Genomic DNA, 22,996 nt, shown 5'->3' on the forward strand with positions numbered 1-22,996 from the left:
GACCGTCCCTGAGTCGTTCTGCGGGGAGACCTTGCTCCCACGAGTGGCGACCGGCTTGTTGGTCTCAGGCTCAGCCTTGTTATTCCACAGGCATTATTTAGAGTGGGCTGAACTCCAGTGGGGCATCTCTGAAGGGCTCTGCCGCTCCTCTGAACATGAGCCAAGACCCTCCATCAAAAGGAGCCCTGCACCCTGTCCAGTCTCTGTCCCCTCTGCTGTCCGTTTTATGTGTGAAGACAGACAGTGGAGCCCCCTCCCCTTCCACAATGGGGGTGGAGCGCCTTTCCACCCCCAGCCTCATCACCCTTTTCTCTGTGTCCCCATCTTCCTCTCAGCTGATGTAATTTGCAAAAATATGGCCCTGAGCAGGCTTTGGCTGGAATTATTTGATTGATCTTCTCAAAGGGGTGGCTCTCTGGTGAGAGGGAGAATGTGTTTTTAACTCCCCCCTTCTTTTAAATCGCAACAAAAGACAAAATCCTATTTTCTTCCTGAGACTGTTCCAGTGCATACGGATCCGTTTCATATGCTAAGCCAAACCTGCCTGGCTGGTGATTCAGCCCCGGGCTTCTCTCGCTGCCAGCCTTGCACCCAGTAGCCCAGCCTGATCTCCTCATCCTTGTGCCCGCCCCTCTGTGGCTCTGGCAGAATGGGATTTCCAGGAAAAGCCCTCATCAGAGTAGCCTGAAGCACAAGATATCAGGGGACCAGGGGACCGCTTTCTATTCCGCCGCTCACTGGCTGCGTGACCTGGAATAGGTCAGATATCTTCTCAGAGCTTTAGCGGAAGAAGGGTTTGACTGGGGGAACTCAGCATCCTGCCCGGTCTTTACTCCCTAAGGACGCTTAGCAGAGCAGAAGCTCAAGAAATGTCTGGGGAAGGAGAGAAAGAACGCAGGAGGCAAAGTGAGAGCACTTACTATGTGCCAGGCACTGTTCCAAGAGCTTTACAAACATTCACTATTAATCCCATGAGGTTGGCACTGTTGTCCACCTCTTACACGTGGACATCTGAGGCCCAGAGAGGTGAAGCTGATTGCCCAAGGTCACCGAGTGGCCGGACCAGAGTTTGAACCCAGCAGTCTGGCACTAGGCTGTGCGTGTAAGTTCCACGCTGTGCTACATCTATCAGGGAGAACACAGGGCACCAAGAAGCAGAGGCTGTTCAGGGTCCTAAGGACCTCAGATGGTTTGGTGTCACAGAACATGACACACCTGGGCAGCTCAGCCCGGCCCATGGACCTCGAAGGCCATGAAAGCCATGTCAAGAAATCTGGACTTGCTTCTCAGGGCACAGCGGAAGGGAGTGATACGATCGAATCTGTGTTCTGGAAAATAACCCTGCCTGCTGCGTGAAGAGTGGGCTGGGCAGGGCCGGAGTGAAAGAGGAGGCTGCTGCAGCTGTCTCGGGGAGAGACGATGATGGCTTGGACTGGGGAGGGGCAGTGGGGATGGACAAGACATGATGCTGAGATGCTTTGACGTGAGAATGGTGAAGATCTGCTACTGGGCTGGATGTGAGATTCAGAGAAAGAGAGGGTCCCGGGTAACGGCCAGCTTGCCACTGAGCAAGGAGGTAGAGAGTGGAGCCGGAGGACACAGGTGGTGGGGCAGTGATGTGTTGAGGTTTGGACAGGTGAAGTTTCAGGTGCCTGTGGTATTTCCGTGAGGAGAGACAGAGGAGACAGCTGGGCACTGGAGTCTTAGGGACAGAAACGTGAGACACCGGGATGACCATATGCCCTGGGTGCTTTCCATCTGTGCCCCTTTTGATCCCCAAAGTGTCCCAATGTGGCCAATAAATTATATGGTCACCCTGGACATAACTGGCCCTGCCACAGGACACATCTTGATATCAAGAACATCTGGACCCAGGCTCCACTCTGGCTTATACACACACATCTGGACAAAGACATCTGTGCAGATAGTCTTAGCTGGAGACAAGTAAAAGTGTGACCATACTAAGCATTTCCTAGGGAGGCAGTTTCCTTATGGCCAAGGAGTGTTGGGCCAGTCTAAAGCCCTTTGCTTCAATCCGACCACACACACCTCACCCTTGTCTAGGCCTCAGGTCCCACCCCACCAGGGAGATTTACACAGGGATCAAAGGCTCTGTCTATACCCTACCGATCAAATGGGTAAATGGTGGAATCAAACCAAATTGATGAGCTGTTTTAACAGTATGGCCTTTCTTTTCCATTCAAACCATCTTCCAAAGCAACCCAAGTGGCCAATACTTCCCTCCATGAAAAGAAGGACGCTCTACTGCAAATCTACAAAGGCAAGTCGACAGTTGGGCTTATGCAAAACTACGTACCACAGGGCCTTTGCACAGGAAAGTGCTGAGTGGAACAGCCCCTAGGTTTCCAGTCGTGTGTGTCTCATCTCTACCACCAGCACACGAGTATAGCAAAAAGTCTGTAGGAAGTAACCAGAGCTCTGATTAGATGGTCAGACCCTAAGGGCAACCAATACTCCCAAACAGGAGTTTGAACCTAAGAAAGAACCTTCTCAAATTCCTTGCTACCCGTTTCTTTTGAAGGCAAGTGTCCACGGTGACAGAATTTGCGAGGCAGCTTTTCCACAACATCCAGTCTCTGGCTCTACACACCAACCCCAAAGCTATGGAAGGACACACAGCTTTCTTGTCCCATCACATGGTACTTTCAGAGGCCCCAAGTAGAAGGCATTTAGTGGGTTCCGAGGGTCCACAAGTGGCCTGGGCATGATGCCCAGCCCAAGCGGCACTATGTATAGGGAGCATGGATTCTGGAGGCAGGCTGCCTCGGTTCAAATTCCATCTCCACCACCTATTAGCAGGCTCTCTTCTTGCCTCAGTTTCTTCACTGGTAAAATGGGGTTGATAACTGCCCCAGCCTGAAATAATTGTGGTGAAGATTATTGGAACAAACAAATGCAAAACCCCTAAATAGTGCGCCTCACATAGCTGTGTGCTCCATGAATATCCACTGTAATTATTAGTGGTAGTATTAGCAGTCAGCTATAATCTAACACAAAAATGGATGCAGGTTGAAGAAACCAGGAGAAGGAACAAAGAGGAGAGGAATGGAAACAGGGTGTTTTGGCTGCCAAGACCTTGCTCAGAAGCCCCCAGGGGTCCATGTGATGACATTTCATTCAGACTTTTTTCCACTGGAATGAGAAATGCAGGTTCTGTGTCAGAAATCATTGCAAATTCCAAATTAGTGAGGTTTCATGGTCTGCGGAAACTCGCTGGAGGGAAAATTGGTGGACGGGGTGTTTTTTAGCTGTCAGAGCAAGCTGGCTGATTGATTGTCTCGGTCAATAGACTGTGCAGACAGCAGCCGGGGAATGAGGCACAGGCAAGGGAATAGGGAGAAGATGGGACAGCAGGCAACAGGGAGGAGGTGGAGATGTGGCCAGCAGTAGAAAGGGACATCGTTACACAGCACGCTGGATAGATGCAACCTGGATGGCTTAGCCATACTCAGTGTGGAGGTCAGGGATACCCAGCCACAGTTCCTTGAGAACTCTGGGCTCCCTCACTTGCTCTGTGTCCTTAGGCAAGTCACTCTACCTCTCTGAGCCTCTGTTTTCTAATCTAAAAACAATGCTTACAATACCCACCTCAAGGGCTTCTTATGAGACTTACATGAAATAATAGGTTTTAAATGTTTGATGAGGTGTTCAGCACATGGTAGGTGCTCAATAAACGTGAGGTCCCTTTAACCCAGTGAGTTGGGGAGGTCGGTGTGACCCTGCCTCAGCCTATGGACTCAGAAGCTGTGTTTGGAGGTGACAACTCTCATCCTTGAATTGGGGGCTAATGAGACATGTTTTAGGGACTAGGCCCTATTGTGCCACCTCTGATATGTTCAAAAAAGATGGGTATGACTCAGACTCAGAGAATAATCTCACTCACAAAAATCTTGGAATTGGACAGGCTCTTTGGAGGTCATTGGGGCCGATCCCCTGTCTTCAGGGCCCCAAGCTATTCCCGGCAGATCGGAAGCCACACACTCCTAAGGTGACTGGGAAAGGATAATTCATAAAGTTCCTCACCAAGCAGAAATTCTTTGCCACACGGGAGCTACCAAGTCTCTTTCCATAATAACTGCGATTATAATTACAATAATAAGACATCGTGCTTAGCTTAATAAGTGTATATTTCTCACAACCACCTCAATGCATAAGGTATTATCCCCATTTTAAAAATGAGAAAACTGAGGCTTACATAGCTGAGGGACCTTGCTCAAGGTCATGCTGCAATATATTGGAGGGATTTACAAAGAGCTGCCGGAGCATAGTGGCGTTAAGGATTTATTCCTATGCGGAGGTGGGCAGTGGGAGTCGGAAAAGGCGGGTATGGTAGTTGAGCCAAGCCTTGAAGGATGAATGAGGCTTCTCCTGACAGAAGGGAAGAGGGATCAGCTTGAGGAAAGCCAGTGAAGTTGGGAGCCTGTGTCCTAAAGCCTCTTTACAATGAATAATTACAATTACAATGACAGCGAACATTGATGAAATGCTTTCTCTGCACCAGGCGTGGTGTTAAGCATTTTACACGCAGCACCTCCACGAGCTGGACACTATCATTAACCCCATTTTGCGGAAGAGAGATGAAGTGACTTGCCCAAGATCACAGCTTGAAAATGCCAAAACCAGCTTTGGAGCTCCAGCCTGCCTGATTCCAAAGCTCCTGATGGTTCCTGGTTGTTCAGTCACTGTCTACTGTCAACAGAGAAACCATGGAGTTTAGAGAGACCCCTGCCGGTGGGGTAGGGAGGGGCTGTCCTGACACCTCCAAGCCGGTTCCTGCCACAACCATCCTCCACCCACGTCCTCTTGAAACCAAGGGGAACCCATCAGAGTTGGTGGGAGATAATGAGGAAGCTGACTGCCTAATAAAGATAAAGCTCTCTAATAAACTCGCAATCCTGTAGTAATGGGTTTGACTTTTAAAAGGCAGATAAAAGTCCCAGTGGAGGGACAGACCTTTCCCATCAACTCCTTAATTAGAATTACTGTGGAAGAGCCATTTCCTACAGGTGGCACAGCTGGCTGCCTGGGCTGGCATTGAAAAATGGTCACTTCCGTGTAAATCCAGACATCTGCTCTCTCCAGAGATCCCTCTGTCCCACGGGGATCCTTTGTCAGAGGAGAATGGTGTTGGCCAAAGACGGGTCCTCTGGGACAAGCCTAAAGGAGGGTGAATGGAAAGGGTGTGACTTGAGAACTCGCTGGTGATTGGTGCCGGCGCTGCAGAGGCGGAGTCTTCTGCGAGCTTTCTGCTGATTGGTGGAGTTGGCGATGGCCCACCCTCTCCATTCACTCTGCCGCCGCTGTCATTACCATCAGTCATCATCATCACCAAATAACATTGAGTGTTTATTGTGTGCCCGGGAAATGTGCTAAGCATGTTACAACTACCTTAACGAGGCAGGTAGTATTAACACTCCCCAGCCTCAGATGGGAAAACTAAGTCTTGATGACATTAAACAACTTCCTGTGGGTCAACACAGCCCGGAAGTGGCAAAGCAGAGATGCAACTCCACATCTGTCTGACTCTGGACAGTACAGTACTTAACTATGGTTTTGCATTTAGTAGTTTGATAGAGAAAAAATTGGTCTGAGTGTATGTCTTTGATGGAATCCATAAGAATAATGCCTGAATCAGGGATTTGGGTGCACGTGACTTATGGAGGGCGGGCATGGTCTCCTGGAGAAGGGAGTGAGGAAGCCGGCTAGGACAGGGGCAGAAAGCTAAGGACAGACGTGGTTTCACCTGGAGTGTAGCCTCAGCCTGATCCCACAGGGCGCTCTGGAGAGTGATTTGCACCATAGAACCTGCCCTACGGCTTCAGGTAAGGGGGCAGGTATTTGTAAGCCTCCGTCGGTTACTCGTTGGCTATGGGCTACCTGCCCTCCCCCCGATCCAGGGATGGACACAACCTTCTGGAAGAGGGCACCTGTGAGGCATTTGCAGCCAGCTTATACCCACCTAGGATCTGACCAACAGCTTCCACTACAGCTGCAGGAGAACTGAGTGGTCGTCCTGCTTAGCCCCTAACTTGCCGAGTGCCCTTGAGTGTAGCGCTTGACCATTCTGGACCTCAGCTTCTTCTCCAGGCTCGGGTTCAGTGTCGTCCAAGGGCTGGCCCAGTTCTGACAAGCTCTGGCTCTGAGCTGGCAACACAGCCCCTGCCCCAGCTGGCAATCTCCGTTTCTGGAACCCAGGAGCAGAGAGAGGCCCCTCCGGTGGTTCCAACAGTGTGAGGCGAGGCGCCTGACAGCTTCCTTCGCAGAAGCCCTTTATCTCATTTCTCTGCTGTGTTATTTTAAAACTAACGAGCCCAGACCTCAGGAGCTCACTGCCTGCTCGCTGCCTGCCATCGAGATTTGTGACTTGTCTGTGCTATCCTCTCTGCAGATTTTTAGCGGCAGCTTACTCTCTCCTTGTTAGGAATTTTCTTCCAAACTTCAGCCTCAGGAAGGAGGGGTGTGTGTGTGTGTGTGTGTGTGTGCGCCCGCGCGCGTGCAGGAACGTGAAGTCTCAATTGTGCCATACTCTCAGAAGTCCCCCATGCCTCTATCGTCTATAGTTTAGCTGAGGAAAGGGTGTGGTGAGTGACTCTGGGAGGACAGGGGGAGAAAAATTCATCCCCGGGCTATTGAGAGAGAGAAAGAAGCCAGGACACAGCATGGAATGGGAAAAGCCCGTTCACTATTAGGTTCAGAAGAAATCACTCAGCCTGGCAGTGGGCAGCCGTGGCCCCAGTGTAGGGAGGAGCTCCTGGGACACTCAAGGGCACTCCAACCTCCCTGCCCGTTCCCTTCCCAGAATCCCTTGCCTTGGGCTGTTTGAGGAAAGGGGATTGCACTCAGCAGTGTGTGACTTCTCAGTGGCAAGCTTTGCAAGTAAGGCTGGAAACCAGTATAACCTGTTCCTGGAAAGAATGGATGTTCAAAGTACCACCATGTGCTGGAAGCTGTCTAAGCACCGGACATGCATCATGTCAGTGCATCCTCACAGCACCCCTGAGAGGTGCATATAATTTGTGATTTCACCAGAGAGGGGAAGAGACTTGCCCAAGGTCACCTAGCAGATGAGGGAATGAATGAATAATGAACGCGTGAGTAAATGACTAACGAATAGATGAATTCATACATCAACCGAAAATGAATCATTGCATCTAAACGAATGAATGGGAGGAGTTAGACACCTAATGAGTATATTTTAAGAGCCAGCCCACGTGGCTGGGACACTTCTATTGAGCCATCTTGTTATCCCAAAATCCCACTGGTACAATGCCATCAGAGCTTACCTACCTCTCCAGTGTCCCTCATTCTAGCCAGGTGCTCCATCTTACGCCCTGAAAGATCCAATCTCCTGGCTTGAAATACCATGTAAATGCTAACATCTCTCAAATTCATGCTCCCAGTGCTAATGTCTTCTCTGAATTCTGGTCCCTGTACCCAACTGCCTCCCTGACATCTGCACATGGATGTCTAGTTGACATCTCAGAACTAACATGTCCAAAACTGAGTTCCAGAGAACCTTTCCAAAGCACCGTCCTCCACCTGCTGCTGCCCTAGTCTCATTAATTGGCAGCTTCATCCTTCCAGTACTTCAGCCCAAAAACCTTGGAGTCCCCTGTGACCCCTCTCTTTCACACTCCATATCCAATCCATGAGCAGACTCTGTTGATTCCAACTTCAATATATGTCCAGAATCTGACCACTTTTTACCCCTATGGAGTGATAACACTTATCCCAGCCACCATCTTCTCTCATGTGGGGTGTTGCAATCATCTTCTCACTGGTCTTCCTGCATTTATCCCAACGCCCTCGCCGTCTACACTCAGCAAGCTGCCAGAGAGACCCTTTAAACCCTAAGTCAGAGTATATCCATCCTGCGCTCAGAACACTGCAACGGCTTCTCATCTCATTCAGAGAAAAAGTCAAGTTCTCCCAATAGCCTACGGGACCGTCCATGATCTGGTTCCTCATTACGTCTCTGACATCACCCCTACTATTCTTCCCCTTGATCCCTCATTTCTAGCCTCCACGCATCTAGTATGTTCCTACCTCAGGGCCTTTGCATTGGCCATGGCTTGGGCCTATTATGCTTGTCTCCCAGGCTCACTCCCTCATCAGCTTCAAGTCTTGCCCAAATGTTACCTTCTCAATGAGGCCTTCTCTGATCCCCCATTTAAAATTGCAGGCCCTCCCAGCAGCATGCCCAGGCTCCCTTCTCCTGCTCCATTTCTTTCCTCTATAGCACTCATCGCCTTCCAACAGTATCAATACTTGCCAGTTAAAACTACGTGAATTTTCAGCTCTCCTCCTCCCTCTGCCTGTCTCATAGACTGCAAGTTCCACCGGGCAGGGATGTTTTTCTGTTTTGTTCTCTATTGTGTCTCCATTGCTTAACAGTGTCTACATATAGTAGATGCTCAATAAATATGTGTTGATTCAGTGACTGAATGAAGAATAAGTGAACAGTTCCTGACAGCACTTTATTCTCTCAGCTCTTGAACCAAGGCTCCTCCTACCCTGGGCTGAAGACTTCCTATCAGGCGGAGGGCTTCTGCCCTGTTCCCAGCATATCTGGCTTGCTCTGCCTTCTCCAGCAGTGGCTGGAATGATGCCCAAAAGGAACTTAGCACAGTTTCACTCATGCCAAGAAAATACAGTCAGCAACTTGCCCTCCCTGGAGAAATCGAAACCCCGTCTGCAAATGCCAGCCGATACGAAGGTCCTGAGGACGTCCTGGGTGAGAGCTGTTCTTCTTGCCCGTGGTGACACAGCTTGGCAGAATCAGGGCTTGAACCCAGGTCAGTGGGCCTCCAGGACCTGGGCACTTTCTCAGCATCACCTAATTACCTTCTGCAACCTGTTCAAGTGGAAAACCATGATGTTTTGGAATTCAGCCATTTCCCAAGTGAGGGCAGCCTACATTTCAGACAGTCCCAAGAATGGAATCCAATCTCCCTCTCAGCAGTTTGATCCCTCACGAGGCAAATAGGCGATCAATAGGCCAGCCTGTGGAGGGAGAAATGAGGGGGTGATTTGGGGTTGATTGGAGAGTTCTGTGATGAGCGTTCCAAAGCCAGGCAGGTTGGGTGCCTGACCTCCTTGGCTGAGCTGGTAGAAATGCTGAGCTGATTTTTCTCCATATGGTCCTTTTGTCCTTTGAGCTGGATTTAGGAACTGGGCCGTTTTTGATATACAAGAGAGTTAACCACACACACACACACCGGGGGTGCCAAAAAAATGTAGACAAGGGGACACTTGGGTCATTGTTGCTCAAGCAGTTGTTCTCTGTAATCAGAACTGGACACAGTCTGGACGCTGTCGGTAACCACTTTGAGCGCCGCTTGTCATTGCAAAAGTCAAACGTGACTTGTATTCATCTTTTGTGATCGGTATAGATTATTACAATTTTAATACAGTTTTCCTTTCTTAAAATGTGTGTACATTTTTTGGCACCCTCTGTACCTACCTGTTCACACCCTCACTTGCTCTCGGCCCTGAGAACTGAGCTGAATCATTCACATCAGCTGCCTGAGGAGAGTGTGTGCTTATCTATGTAGGCCAGCCCGCAGGGTCAAGTCCAAATCCTTTGTAAAGCCTATAATCTGGCAACTCAAAGTGTGGTCCATGGACCAGCCACGTCACCTAGGAATTGGCTAGAAGTGCTGACGCTCAAGCCCTGATTCGGACCCGCTGACTCAGCACCTGCATTCTTACAAGGTCCCCAGGTGATTCCTGGGTACATAAAGGTGTGAGAAGTACCTGTCCACGTGGCCCTGAGGATCCAGCCCATCTTCTTTCCCAGTCTCAACTTTTTTTTTTTCTGCTTCCCCATGTTCATTGCAACATTCTTTACAATAGTGTCCCATCAATAGATGACTAAAGACGTTGTGGTATAAATATATATAGTCAGTGGATTATTCGGCCATAAAAAAGAGAAGGAATCCCTGCCATCTGAGACAACATGGAGGGATCTTTGAGGGCATTATGCTCAGTGAAGTAAGCCATTCTCAACTCTCACCTTCCACCCTTCACCCCAACTGTCTCTTTCAACATACCGCCTCCTCTGCAGTTACGTGAAGTCCACTGCTGTGTCTTGGGGCCACTGTGCACACGGCTCACTGTATTCCACTCTCCTGACCAATTTCCATACATCTTTCAGGAAGCTTCCCATGGCCATGTGCTCAGATTCCCCCAGCTGGATTAGGTGCTCTTTCTGTGGTTCCCCAACCGTCTGAGCTCCTCCCCATCAGAGAACTTACTATACCACATGGTAATTCCCAGCTGACGGATCAGTCTTCCCCTTCCAGGCTGGGAACTCCTTTAGGGCAGAGACAAGTCTTAGCTACTTTTGGGTCTTTGATATCTGACACGAAGCAGGTATTCAGTAAACACCTGTTGACTGACGAAGGAAGCGATGAGGGAGATGCCAGTCTCATAAACCTTTCTCTTCTCCTTTAGTTTCTCCTAAATGAGCAGGACTGCCCCCACATCCAAGTGATGCCATCCCAAGGATGTCTCTGGAATTCCCTGTCTTTCCCCAGGTTCCTATGTGTTTTCCAGCCATGATAGCAAAGCTCAGAGTCACAGCTCCTGCAGATTATGCCCAAAGAGGCTTAATTACCCTGGAAAAGGACTTGGTAGTAAGACCTCAGTTCAGGATGTTAACAGGTCCAAGCTGAAGTCCCGGGAGCCCAGGCACAAGTTAGCCAAATCCATCTTGTCTCTGGGCTGGCTCCGCCCCATGATAAGCCGTGGGATGCAGCCTCTTTTGCAAACACACAAGGTAAGTCCCTGTCTTGCAGGGAAATTACCAAGATTCTCCATATGCGCCTACGCATTACCTTGCAATTTCAAAGCGTTTTCTAGGTTGCTCTCCTTTATCCTCAGTTGGCTCTGATACACAGAGAGGGCAGGATGTTCTTGCCACTTACTCTTCTGGGTCTCAGTTTCTCCATCCGTACAGTGGGGATGACCATGCCTGCTCCTGGGTTTCTTTGGAAGCTTAAATGAGATGATGAATGAGAAGTGCTTAGCTCGGTGTTTGGCACGGAGTAGATGCTTGATACGTGCCAGCTGCCACTGTGCTCAAGTGATGTGGAAAGAGCACTGGACTGGGTATCAAAAGGCCATGTTTTCAGCCACAGCTCTGATGTGAGTCACCCGTCATGTGGCCTTGGGCAAGACCCTTTCCCTCGTGGGGCCTCAGTTTCCCCACTCTGTCAGAGGTGTGCCAGGGCTGGTGGCGCTTTCCACTCAGCTCTAACGTTGTTTCTCTCTGATTCCCCAAGTGGTGTTTAACTCAGTCTAGTGCTTGGGGCCCCGGGATCTACACAACAATCCTGGGCCGAATGAGCATTTGGTTGGGAGAGGGGTGCTTTGATGCAGGAAGCAGGGATGTGGCTTGGGAGTCAGGCTTCTTGGAGAGTTTTTCGGAAAGTTCAGCCCCGACTCTCTCAGAGGCTGTGAATCTTTTGGTTGCCATGACTACGGAGAGCAGCAACTAAGCTCCAGGTCGCTGATTAGCAGGAAAGGAGCGGGGATAGGCCTTGAGGAATTCAGCCCTCATGGCTCCCTCCCTCCTCCGTGAAGTGGAGCGTGCAGGCCCTTGACTTCACTGTTTTAGCTGTCCCCTGAAGATCTTACCTCCTTTTAAGTATTTTTTTTTTTATGCAACATCGAAGGGCTGCGTGGTAAAAATGGGGCAGCTGCTGGTACTCCTCAACAAAGCTGGAACACAGAGTTTTTCTTAAAGCCTTGCAAGGATGCAGAGGTGGAGGCTGGGAAGGAAAGCAGGTGGGGCTGTGGGGGGAGGGGTGGTGTCAGAGCTGAGGTCTGAGTCCGCTGAAGTGCTGTGTGACTTCAGGCGGGTCCCTTCCCCCTGGGCTTCTGCTTCTTTACATGTAAGGAGAGGTGGACTCTGATCTGTGGTTCCCACGTGAGATCGGTCATCAGAATTCATTCGTTCAGTCATTCATTCAACAAATCTCTATCAAGCAAAAAACATACTATGTCAGGCACTATATCCCTGGGGATTCCGTGGTGAGAAAAGAGATCAGTTCCCATTCTCCTGAAGCTTACATCCTAGTCCAGAAAACAAATGCGAAGCAAATAAACACAGTAACAAGTGCTCTGTAGGAAGTCTCCATGGGCTACTGTGACGGGGGCAGGTAAAAAGAGGAGCAAGGTTACATAAAGGGTCAGGGAAGGCTTCTCTGAGAAGATGGAATTTAAATGAAAGGAAGGAGCCAGCCATGCAAAGAGCTGGAGGAACAGCATGCCAAGTGGAGGGAACAGAAGGGGCGAAGGCCCTGAGGAAAAGCAAGGAGGCCATGTGGCTAGAGCAGAGTAAGAGACAGGGAGAGGGGTAGGAGCTGGGATTTAGAGCAAGGCAGAGGCCAGATCAGACAGAGCCTTTCAGTCCCAGTAATCAATTTGCATTTTATTCTTGATCCCATAGGAGGAGGAATTAGCTTCGATGTTTCTTTAAAATGCAAATTCTGTGTTTCACTCCTTTGAGACTCTGATTTATTGTGGCTAAAATGGGACCTAGAAATCTGTATTGTTAAAAGCTCTTTGGGGGGCTCTGATACTGTGCCAGGTTTGAGAAACCCAGACTGTATGCTTCCTGAGTCTCTTTCAGTTTTAAGAAAACTGAGAAGCAAAGTGTTGGAACATCTTGAAAGAAGATCTTAAGTGTTATATTATGGAGGAGTCCTTTCTTCCTTGCCCCACCACTCCCTGTCTGCCTGGTAGAATGAGTTATGTTTTTGTTTGCTTTATAATCTCAGGTGGGGTACGCCCCAGCAGGAAGGTGAACCCAGTGCTGTGGGTGAAAAGGACGGCCTATCTCATCAGGGAGGGTCAGGTTGTAAACTGCAGCAACCCCGTTATACGGTTCGATATGTCCTATCAAACCATGGCCAGGGGCTCCCCATCCCTCATTCTGAACCCTGCTGCAGGCAGTGATGAATGAGGCGTGGTCCTCGCCCTGAGCCTGGCCCCGAGTGCCTGGCAGTCGCACCCACCATCTTTCCCTACACTGCAGATAACCCACGCCTCTACTCCCTCCATTAGCACAAGTCACCGCGACCTTCCGCCCACGGCCAGCCCTCCTCACCGTGCATTTATTCACTGCCAAAGTCCTCACATCAGCTCTCCGTGTTTGCCTATTGCACGGTTGGTTGCTTCAGGTTGCCACAGAGTGGTGTCTTGGTTTCCTATAAGGCCCTGGACAGTCCAAAATTCCAGCCTCGTGTGGGTCCAATTCAGTGCTCTGCTGGGCCATACGCACACCTTGATAAGCTTACTGATCGCTTTTCCTAGAGAAACACGGGGCAGATTAGAAACGGCATTGATTGCGCCGTCTAAGTAGACTGAGGCACGGGCTCATTTATTTCCGCCAACTCTAACATGAAGGGATTAGCTCAAAGTATTTCTAAAGCTTTTTACTAGCTTTTTGAAACAAATGTGCTCTTGAGCCAATGCGTGTGCTCTTGCATTTATTTGTTGAACAAATGTTGCTGAGTGTTTACTAAGCAGTAGGCAAGGGGGCAGTAAGACATGATCCTTCTCTCAAGGAGCTCATAATTTAGTGAGAGAGACGACAACGAAATGGCAACAACATATTATTAAGAGCTGCGGTAAGAGTGGCAAAGGGACTAGCGTATCATAGAAAAGGGGTTACATCTCCCCGGAAGTGTCCTCCCTACAGCACCCTCTCCACCTCATCGGTGGTGACTCCATCCTGCCAGTTGCTCAGGCTCAAAACCTTGGAGTTCTCCTTGACCGTGTCGACTGGCAAAAGATAACTCTCCAGAAAATCCACCAAAACAATGGTTTATTGGGGAAAAGAGAAAGAAACGAGGTCACCCCAGGAGTGTGCGGATGCACACTTCCGACTGGAGCTCCAACCTGCCGCGCACGTGAAGGAAAAGAGCGCCAGTCCAAGATGGCTGCTCTATTTATCAGCATCCCTCCCCCAGAAGTTATCACAGAGTTTAACAGGAAGTCAGGACTAGAGAGTTAACAAGGGGCCCAGCTCCACCCATAGTCCTCCCAGCTCTATGGTTAAGCATCTTACCCTGTTTCCCTGAAAATAAGACCTCGCTGGACAATCAGCTCTAATGCATCTTCTGGAGCAAAAATTAATATAAGACCCAGTATTTATTATATTATATTATATTATATTATATTATATTATATTATATTATATTATATTATATTATATTATATTATATTATATTATATTATGTTATAGTATAAAGACCGGGTCTTATATTATAGTAAAATAAGACCGGGTCTTATATTAATTTTTGCTCCAAAAAGACGCATTAGAGCTGATTGTCTGGCTAGGTTTTATTTTCGGGGAAACACGATAAGATGCCAGTTCACTTTTATCAACCCTTCCCCTTTTTATGCTCTTGCATCCCACATTTAACCAGCAGCAAATGAGGCTAGTTCTACCTTCAAAAGATAGCAGAATCTGACCACATCTCATCACCTCTATTGCTGCCACACTGAACTGGGCCTGGACTATTGCAATAGTCTCCTCATCTTTGTCCTTCCTTCTGTCTAGTGTCTTCAGCCACAGGAGTGATCCTTCTAAAACGTAAGCCGGACCATATCACTCCTATGTTCAAAAGGCTTCCCATCGCAGTCACAGAGGATCCAAAGGTCTTCCATGACCTACAAAGACCTGATCTCTGTTCTTCCCTCTTGTCACTGTAGCCCTCGCTTGCCGCTCCTTGTGTATGCCCAGGGTCTTTGAACTTGGTATTCCTTCTGTCTCGAGCATTTTCCACTTCCCACAGATACCGGTGTAGAAGTTGTATATTACCGGGCAACGGATTATCCCAAATCTTTGTGGATTAAAACAATAATCAGCTATGATGTCTTGGTTTCTGTGAGTCAGGAATTTGGCTGGGTGACTGGCTTACTGTCTCTCATGAGATTGTGGTCAGTTGTCTTCCAGGGCTGCAGTCTCATCTGAAGGCTTGACTGGGTCTGGATCCTCTTCCACGGTGGCCCATTCGCATGGCTGGTTGGTGCTGGCTATTGGCAGGAGGCTTCAGTTCTTCTTCACATGGGCCTCTCCATACGGCCACTTGAGTAGCCTCAGATTATTGTGGCCAGCTTCCCTTGGAGTGGTCAGTTCAAGAGAGTGAAGCAGAAGCTTTGTGACCTAGTCTTGGAAGTCACACAGTATCACTTCTACTGATGTATTCTATTCTCCATAGCTTATTCTATTCATTAAAAGTGACTCACTAAGCCCATCCAGTATTCAAGGGGAGGGAAATTAGGCTCCATCTTTGGAGGATGGGAGTGTCAGTGAGTCTGTGACCACATTTTAAAACTATCATGAACCTCAAGGTTAGTCCCTAATATTTTAAGTCTCCACTACCATTACTTCCTCAGAAAGTCCTTTCCTGATTAGTCTATATAGGATAACAGTCACCCCTCCCATTTCTTAGTCACAATACACTGATATATTCTCTCCATAATTTATTACCATCCAATAAGCCACGTTATTACTTGCTTACGTGATCACAGGGGACATCTCTGTCTTGTTCATTGTGTCCCCTCGTTTTGAACTGGCCTGGACACATTGCAGACACTGAGGGAACTGGAGTTCATGAATGCAGTTTAGCCTAAGCCAGGACAAGTATGGAAAGAGGCAAGACTTGCAGAGGGCTGGGCAGAAATCACAAGCCTTGAGTTGTCTGAGAAGAGCGAGGACAGCATTCCACGTGAATAGACTGGCAGGATCAAAGGCATGGACATGGGACCCTCATAGTAGAAGAGGTGGGGCAGGGAGGTATAGAGAAAGCTGAAGCTGAGCAGGGTGCATGGGAGTTCTGGAAGCATGGAGGTGGCAGTGAGGAGGGAAGCCCTGACTAGAATGTTCGTTTCTCCTGGGTTTGCAGTCTCCCCCAGCTCTGCTTCTAAAGCTGCACCATAAGTGGCTGCAGAGATGGATGTGTTTTGCTGCCCTTCCTTTGATATCGACTGGAGTTGGCCTGTTCTCCTAGCAGCCCTAAGGAGCAGGGGGCTTACCAGATGCATTCATCCCGAGCCATAAAACCCATCTTGATGCACCGGCTGCAGGACTTTGGTGCTGAGAGATGCTGACATTTCTGATCGATGCTTGACCTGGAATCTGCAGGCAGTGTGAGCAGGGAGGGGCGCCTGCTGGTTGGTGCCAGACCCACCTGTGTCTCAGACTCCTGAATCCTCCTGGCTAGGAGCCCGGAGATTTGAGTGATAGTCTCTTCAAAGACTAAGTATGCAACTTCCTTTCCCTCTCTGGCACTCCAAGGAGGTGGCACTCAGATAATTTCCGTATGTTCAGAGCTCATCTTAGATGAAGGAGGGAAATTCAGGCCTTCATGGGAACTGCATCTCAAGTAGGTGGCCTCATACCTGCTAAGGACACCAAATGGGAGATTTGATTCATGGGGAAGTAAAGGGAAAGGACGCTGACACTTTTTAGGTCTTCCTGTGTACTTCTATTCTTTTACCTCCACAACAACTCAACAATATATGGACTGATGGTATTCCCTATTTTATGACTGAGAAAACTGACTCAGAGAGGTTGAGTGGCTGGCCCCAGGTCCTATAGCTACTACATGGTGAAAACAGTATTTGAATTCAGGTGTCTCTGTACCATATAAGTCAGAGAAATGGAATAGAAATAACAAAGGGGAGTTGGAACTAATCCTATCAGGCTTTGATCTCAAATTCTGCCTTGAGGAAGGAAATGACATGCTGGTTTTCAGCCTCTCCTTCTGATTTAGTCAGGATAGGGCAGGCTATGCTGCAGTAACAAATGAACTCCATCTCAGTGGCTTAACCTAACTGAGGTTTGTATCTATCATGCATAATCTGATGTGGTTCAGGCATCTCTCCTCCACCAAATAGCTTCACCTTTCAGAGCACGTGGCCTCCAACATCCCTGTGATAAAGCAAGGCTAGAGAAAGCATACAAATCTTACTGCATCAAATGGAATTGACATATGTCACCCCCCCATTCAGAGACCATTGGCCAAAGATAATCTCGTGGCCCCAACTTAACTGCAAGGGAACCTGGGAAACTAGGACATCTATGAAAAGCTAATGAACATTGAGTTTGTATCATATGCTAATACATTTGCCTCCTTATTTCTGCCCCTGTAGGACAGAACCTCCAAGCAGCCCCATGGTCCCAGCTCAGGATGGACCCTCGGATAAGCTGAGCCAGCATCTGGCCCCTGAGGCTCTGGGCACCAATAGCTGGGAGAGAGACAAGACCTGCCGGGAGTTCAGTCCTGCCAGAGCACGCAGGTGAGATGCTGCCCCCACTTCTCTCTTCAGTCCAATGAGAAAGTTCAAGTTAAAGATGTAGAAATGACGTTTGTCTCTCTGGCCACCTCTTTCAGACCTTTAAATCAGGGATCAGCAAAATTTTTCCTCTAGATGACCAGGTAGAAAATATTTTAGGTCTGTGGGCCAGATGGTCTCTGCCATGCCTACCAACCCTGCCATTGTAGCACCAAACGGATGGCATGTAATCAAATGGACATAGCTATGTTTCAATAAAACTTCATTTATAAAAACAGGAGATGGGTTAGATATGGCCCGTGGGTCACCGTTTGTTACCCCTGCCTTAAATGACAGAGTAGTTCCTCTCCATTTGAATGACACTGTGAGCCACTGACTCCCAAATCATGACTTCAGCCCAGATCTATGTCCCGAGTTCCAGATCTTGGCCTTCATTCCTTAATTCCGTTATTCCACCGGTATTTCGTGAGCACCTACCACGTCACTGGCCGTACGCTGGCATCTGAGGATACAGGGTTTTACGAGGCTTGGAGAGGTAAAGTGACTCACCCAAAATATGGCAGCCAGTAAGTGGCAGAAGAAAGTTTCGAACTCTGGTCTCTCTGATCTTATATCCTAGACGTAAACCTGCCACATTATACTTTGAAGTTAATGTAAAAGCTGAGCTATCCCCCTACCTTCTACTTGTAAACTTTGTACTATACACATACAAAGCCTGGCCTGCCTTTGGCCTTTTGAGAATTGATTCTCTTTATAACACTGTCATATAGTCTGGCTTCCCCGACTGGTTAAAAGCTTTATTTCTACTCCTCAGCCATGTCACCACTCTTCTCGCTGCCCTGAGCCTGCATCTACCCACCCCACGGTGACAGACAGGAAATGACTCTAGTGTCCTAGTCAGCAATACCCCCAGAGACAACCTCTGCCCGCTTATGTTGAATCAGGGGGTGTCAAACCCATTGTACGGATGTGAAAACTGAAGTCAGTTGGTAGCAGGGCCAAGGTTAGCCTAAGGACGGCTGATCTGATCCAAATTCTCTTCTTCTATCCTGGAGTTCTTGGGTCATGAAGGTAGGGGTTGTAAGCCATGTTGGTCACCCATTTGAGAATTAGATGAGTGCCGCCCCCAGGAAAACTGTGTATGCTCCGGGAATACTCCCCGAAGCTGTGTTCTGTTTTAAAGGATTCATAGCCCCTGAGGCTGATAAACAGGGACCTCTGGTTGAACCCTTAATTGTGAAGAAGTGGCTTGAAAAGCCAGGGTGGCGTTCACAGATGATGTCCACTCCTCTACCCAGTCTACTCCTTCCCGGTGTGTCAGTTTATAGAGCCATCGTTCTTTAGTGCTGCATACGTATCCTCTGCATATTTGACCACTGGCTACTGAACCGCTGTATACGTAACCACTGCATACTTAACTGCTGATATTTAACTGCTGCTGATATAACTGCAGTGTACTTAACCACTATTCTGGCTTTTCCAGCCCTGCTGTGAGGGCACACCTAGGAGAACTAGTGCCAGGAAAGAAAGAGGTAGAGGAAATACAGACCTACGTGCATAAAGGCACTTGAGATTTATGAGGGGGTGGATTATTTGCCCTCGCAGACCTCAAATCTATTCAAAATTAAGGGATTCTTGGTTTTACCTTATCACTTAAATCTGAGTCTAGGATAGTAGTTTCCAAACCTAGGATGCTGGGGTTCCAGAAAGATGTGGGAGTAATTGACTGAAACAATGAAATCTTTCTCTGTTTTATAAGACACACTTTTACACTTCCAGTCAAGATAGAGGAGAAAGTAAATGTTGTACTCACCTTTTTCCGTGACCACATTAAAATTACAACTAAATTACAGAATCACTGAGAATCGCCTGAAGTCTAGCTGAACAGAAGTTCTATAACTAAGGATATACAGAAGAAGCTACCTCGAGACTGTTAGGAGGGGCAGAGATGCAGAACAGGCTGGTCCCACATCTGCATGTAACTGTTAAAAATCAGGAGGCAAATCTCAGCTGTAGAAGTTCCCCCTGAGGGGTGAAGAGTCCCAGCTCCACCCCAAGCTCCTCAGCCCTGGGTTCCAGGGCCAGGAAGAGAAGTCCTGAGTCTCCATCAACCTGGCTAACACCATTTGCCCTGCCTTCATGTTCCCTGAGACCCCACCCGACTCAACTTTTGAGCCCACCTAAGCTGCTTCCAGTGGCTTTTCCATACAAATGGCCTGTCTTGGCTCATGCTGCTGACTTTCCTAAAACCTCAAAGGTTATAAACCCCAAACAAGCAGCATCTGGCCTCAGGGTGCCCCATACCTCTTGCTAAGCAGCTTCAAACCTGGCACTAGTGGCAGCCAGCCTCAGTTTGCAGCTTAGCCTCTTCGAGACACCTCCACACATAGCACAACTGGCAGCCATTCTGGAGATCACTTTGTAGATCATACCAAGTGGACCCGGGCAGGGCACAGGCAGTGGCTGACATTGGCCTGCACCAGAGCCCTTCCCAAGAGGCCCCCAAACCAACATACCTGATGACTTCCTTCAGACTACACCGAAGCACCATCCAACCATCTCCACAAAAGACACACCAAAAGGGCAGACTGGGAAGGTACCAGAGCCCCGAAAGAGCGAATCCTGCTCCATAGGGTCAGCCCCTGTAAAACAGCCCCTCCACTATACTCATGGTCAGTCCTCACAACCAATCAGCCTGAGCGTCAATCCCTTTCACTGATGTACCAATGACAATCAAGCCTCAACTACAACAGGAGGGCACACAGAACACACAAAAGGGACACACCTGGAGCACCTGGCTTAGGTGACCAGTAAGACTGCGCCACTGGGTCCCATAGGACACCTACTACATAGAGCCACTCTACCAAGATTGGCAGACATAGCAGCAGTACTTAATACACAGAGATAAAAACAGGGAGGCAACCAAAATGAGGAAATAAAGAAACATGTCCCAAACAAAAGAACGGAACAAAACTCAAGAAAAACCAACTAAATAAAATGGGGACATGCAATCTACCGATACAGAGTTCAAAACACTGATTAGAAGGATGCTCAATGATCTCAGTAAGAACTTCAACAAAGAGATAGGAAACATAAAAATAGAGGTAGAAAACTTGAAAAAGAACCAGTAAGAAATGAAGATTACAATAACTGAAATGAAGAATGCATTAGAAAGAATCAATAGTAGTACAGTAAATTAAGCAGTGGGTCAAATCGGCAATTTGGAAGATAAGGTAGCAGAAAACACCCAATCAGAAGAGCAAAAAGAAAAAAGAATTAAAAAAAAAAAATAGGATAGTTTAAGTGGCCTCTGGGACAACATCAAGCATAGCAATATTTGCATCATAGGGGTACCAGGAAGAAAAGAGAGAGAGCAAGGAATTGAAAACCTATTTGAAGAAATAATAATGGAAAACTTACCTAACATGATGAAGGAAATAGACATACAAGTCCAGGAAGCACAGAGAGTCTCAAACAAGATGAACCCAAACAGGCCCACACCAAGACACATCATAATTAAAATGCTGAAGGTTAAAGATAAAGAGAGAATTCTAAAACAGCAAGAGAAAAGCAGTTAGTCACCTACAAAGGGGCTCCCATAAGACTGTCAGCTGATTTCTCAACAGAAACTTTGCAGGCAAAAAAGGATTGACATAAAATATTCAAAGTGATGAACACTAAGGATCTACAACCAAGATTACCCAAAAAGCTACGATTTAGAATCAAAGGACAGATAAAGAGCTTCCCAGACAAGAAAAAGCTAAAAGAGTTCATCAACACCAAACCAGTATTACAAGAAACGTTAAAGGGACTTCTTTAAGAAAAAAATAAAAAATATGAATAATAAAATGACAATAATTACATATCTACCAACAATTACTTTCAATGTAAATGGATTAAAAGTTCCAATCCAAAGACCATATGGTGGTTAAATGGATAAGGAAACAAGACCCTTACATATTCTGCCTACAAGAGACTCACTTCAGATGGAAAGACACACACAGACTGAAAGTAAAGGGATGGAAAAAGATATTTTTATGAAAACGGAAACAAACAAACAAAAAAAGCTGGGATAGCAATATTTATACCAGACAAAATAGACTTTAAAACCAAGGCTATAACAAGAGACAAAGAAGGACCCAGTAATTTCACTTCTGGGTATTTATCTGAAGAAAACCAAAACACTAATTTGAAAAGACATGTATCCATATGTTCATTGCAACATTATTTACAATAGCCAAGAGATGGAAGCAACCTAAGTATCTATCAGTTCATGAATGGATAAAGAAGAAATGATACATATATACAATGGGATATTACTCAGCCATAAAAGAGAATGAAATCTTGCCATCTGCAACAACATGGATGGACCTAGAGGGTATTATGCTAAGTGAAATAAGTCAGACAGAGAAAGACAAATACCATATGATATCACTTACATGTGGAATCTATAAAAACAAAATAAACAAGCAAATAAAACAGAAACAAACTCACAGATACAGAGAACATTTTGATGGTTGCCAGATGGGAGGGGGGTTGAGCGGATGGGTGAGAAAAGGGAAGGGATTTAAAAAACACAAATTGGTAGTTGCAAAATAATCACAGGGATGTAAGGTATAGCTAGCATAGGGAACATAGTCAATAATATTGCAACAACTATGTATGGTGTCAGATATGTACTAGATTTATTGAGATCATCACATCGTAAGTTATGTAAATGTCTGATCACTATGTTGTACACTTGAAACTAATATAATATTGTATGCCAAGTGTAATTGAAAACTAAAAAAAATATTTAAAAAGTAAGACACAGTTATAAAAGGTTTTTTTGTTTGTTTGTTTTTTTGCCTTCGGTATTTCTCCCTTAACTGTTTTATGGTTGTTTTTTTTCTCTCAAATTCCTGGCAGCTGTTACACTGGGAAATGTTTATACGAAACAAGATGATTTAACCAGTGGTTAAATGATTTCATCCATTCATCCTTCACTTGGTCACTCACCAAACATTTTTTAGGCTGTTACTCTGTGTCAAGCACTCGTTGAAGGAAAAATTTGGAAGTGGCCTCCCACATTTACACAGGCAACCTGTTTGTTTCCTGGAAATGTGTGCTCTGTCCTTTATAACGTGTAAGTGTAGTTAAGTAGCTGAGTACTTAATCTCTCTGATATTTATTTTTAACCTGCTAAAAGTGACTCTTGAAAATGTTCTAGATACAGCTATACGATTTTTACACAGGCGATGCAGAGATCTTCACATAAATTGTAACCACTGTATCATTACTTTTCTACTAACCGTAATGATCCAGATTCTTAGAATGGAATTAAACATGGCCGCATTTTATGATGTTCTGTGAAGAGTTGGGTAATTTCCAAAAGAATGGCTACACAAACAAATTTGAGAATGCAGCTGGTTTTGTGGGAAAGTTCTCAGGGTAGGACTCACACAGGTTTTGACCTCAGTTCCCAGCTCAGACACTTCCTCACTGTGCAGCCGGTTCAACTATCTGAGCCTTAATTTCTTCATCTGTAAAATGAGACAATTAAAATCGTACCATCCTCAAAGTGTTTTTGTAAGTATCGAAGTATGTAAAATGCTTGGCACATAATAAGTGAATAAATGGTAGTTGTGTTATTCCCAATCATGACATTAATATTCTTATTAAT

At 46.9% G+C, this 22,996-nt stretch overlaps 1 protein-coding gene across 1 annotated transcript in view; it reads left to right on the plus strand.

The window, feature by feature from the left end:
* Positions 1-22,996, plus strand: part of SRRM4 (serine/arginine repetitive matrix 4) — a 157,027-nt gene that overhangs the window by 92,176 nt on the left and 41,855 nt on the right. Inside the window, exon 2 of the mRNA XM_033098014.1 lies at positions 17,191-17,337. Within this exon, the coding sequence (XP_032953905.1) occupies positions 17,191-17,337 (147 nt within the window). The remainder of the gene's footprint in view (positions 1-17,190; positions 17,338-22,996) is intronic.

The sequence above is a fragment of the Rhinolophus ferrumequinum genome, chromosome 25, assembly GCF_004115265.2.
Source record: "Rhinolophus ferrumequinum isolate MPI-CBG mRhiFer1 chromosome 25, mRhiFer1_v1.p, whole genome shotgun sequence".
Taxonomy (NCBI): Eukaryota; Metazoa; Chordata; class Mammalia; order Chiroptera; family Rhinolophidae; genus Rhinolophus; species Rhinolophus ferrumequinum.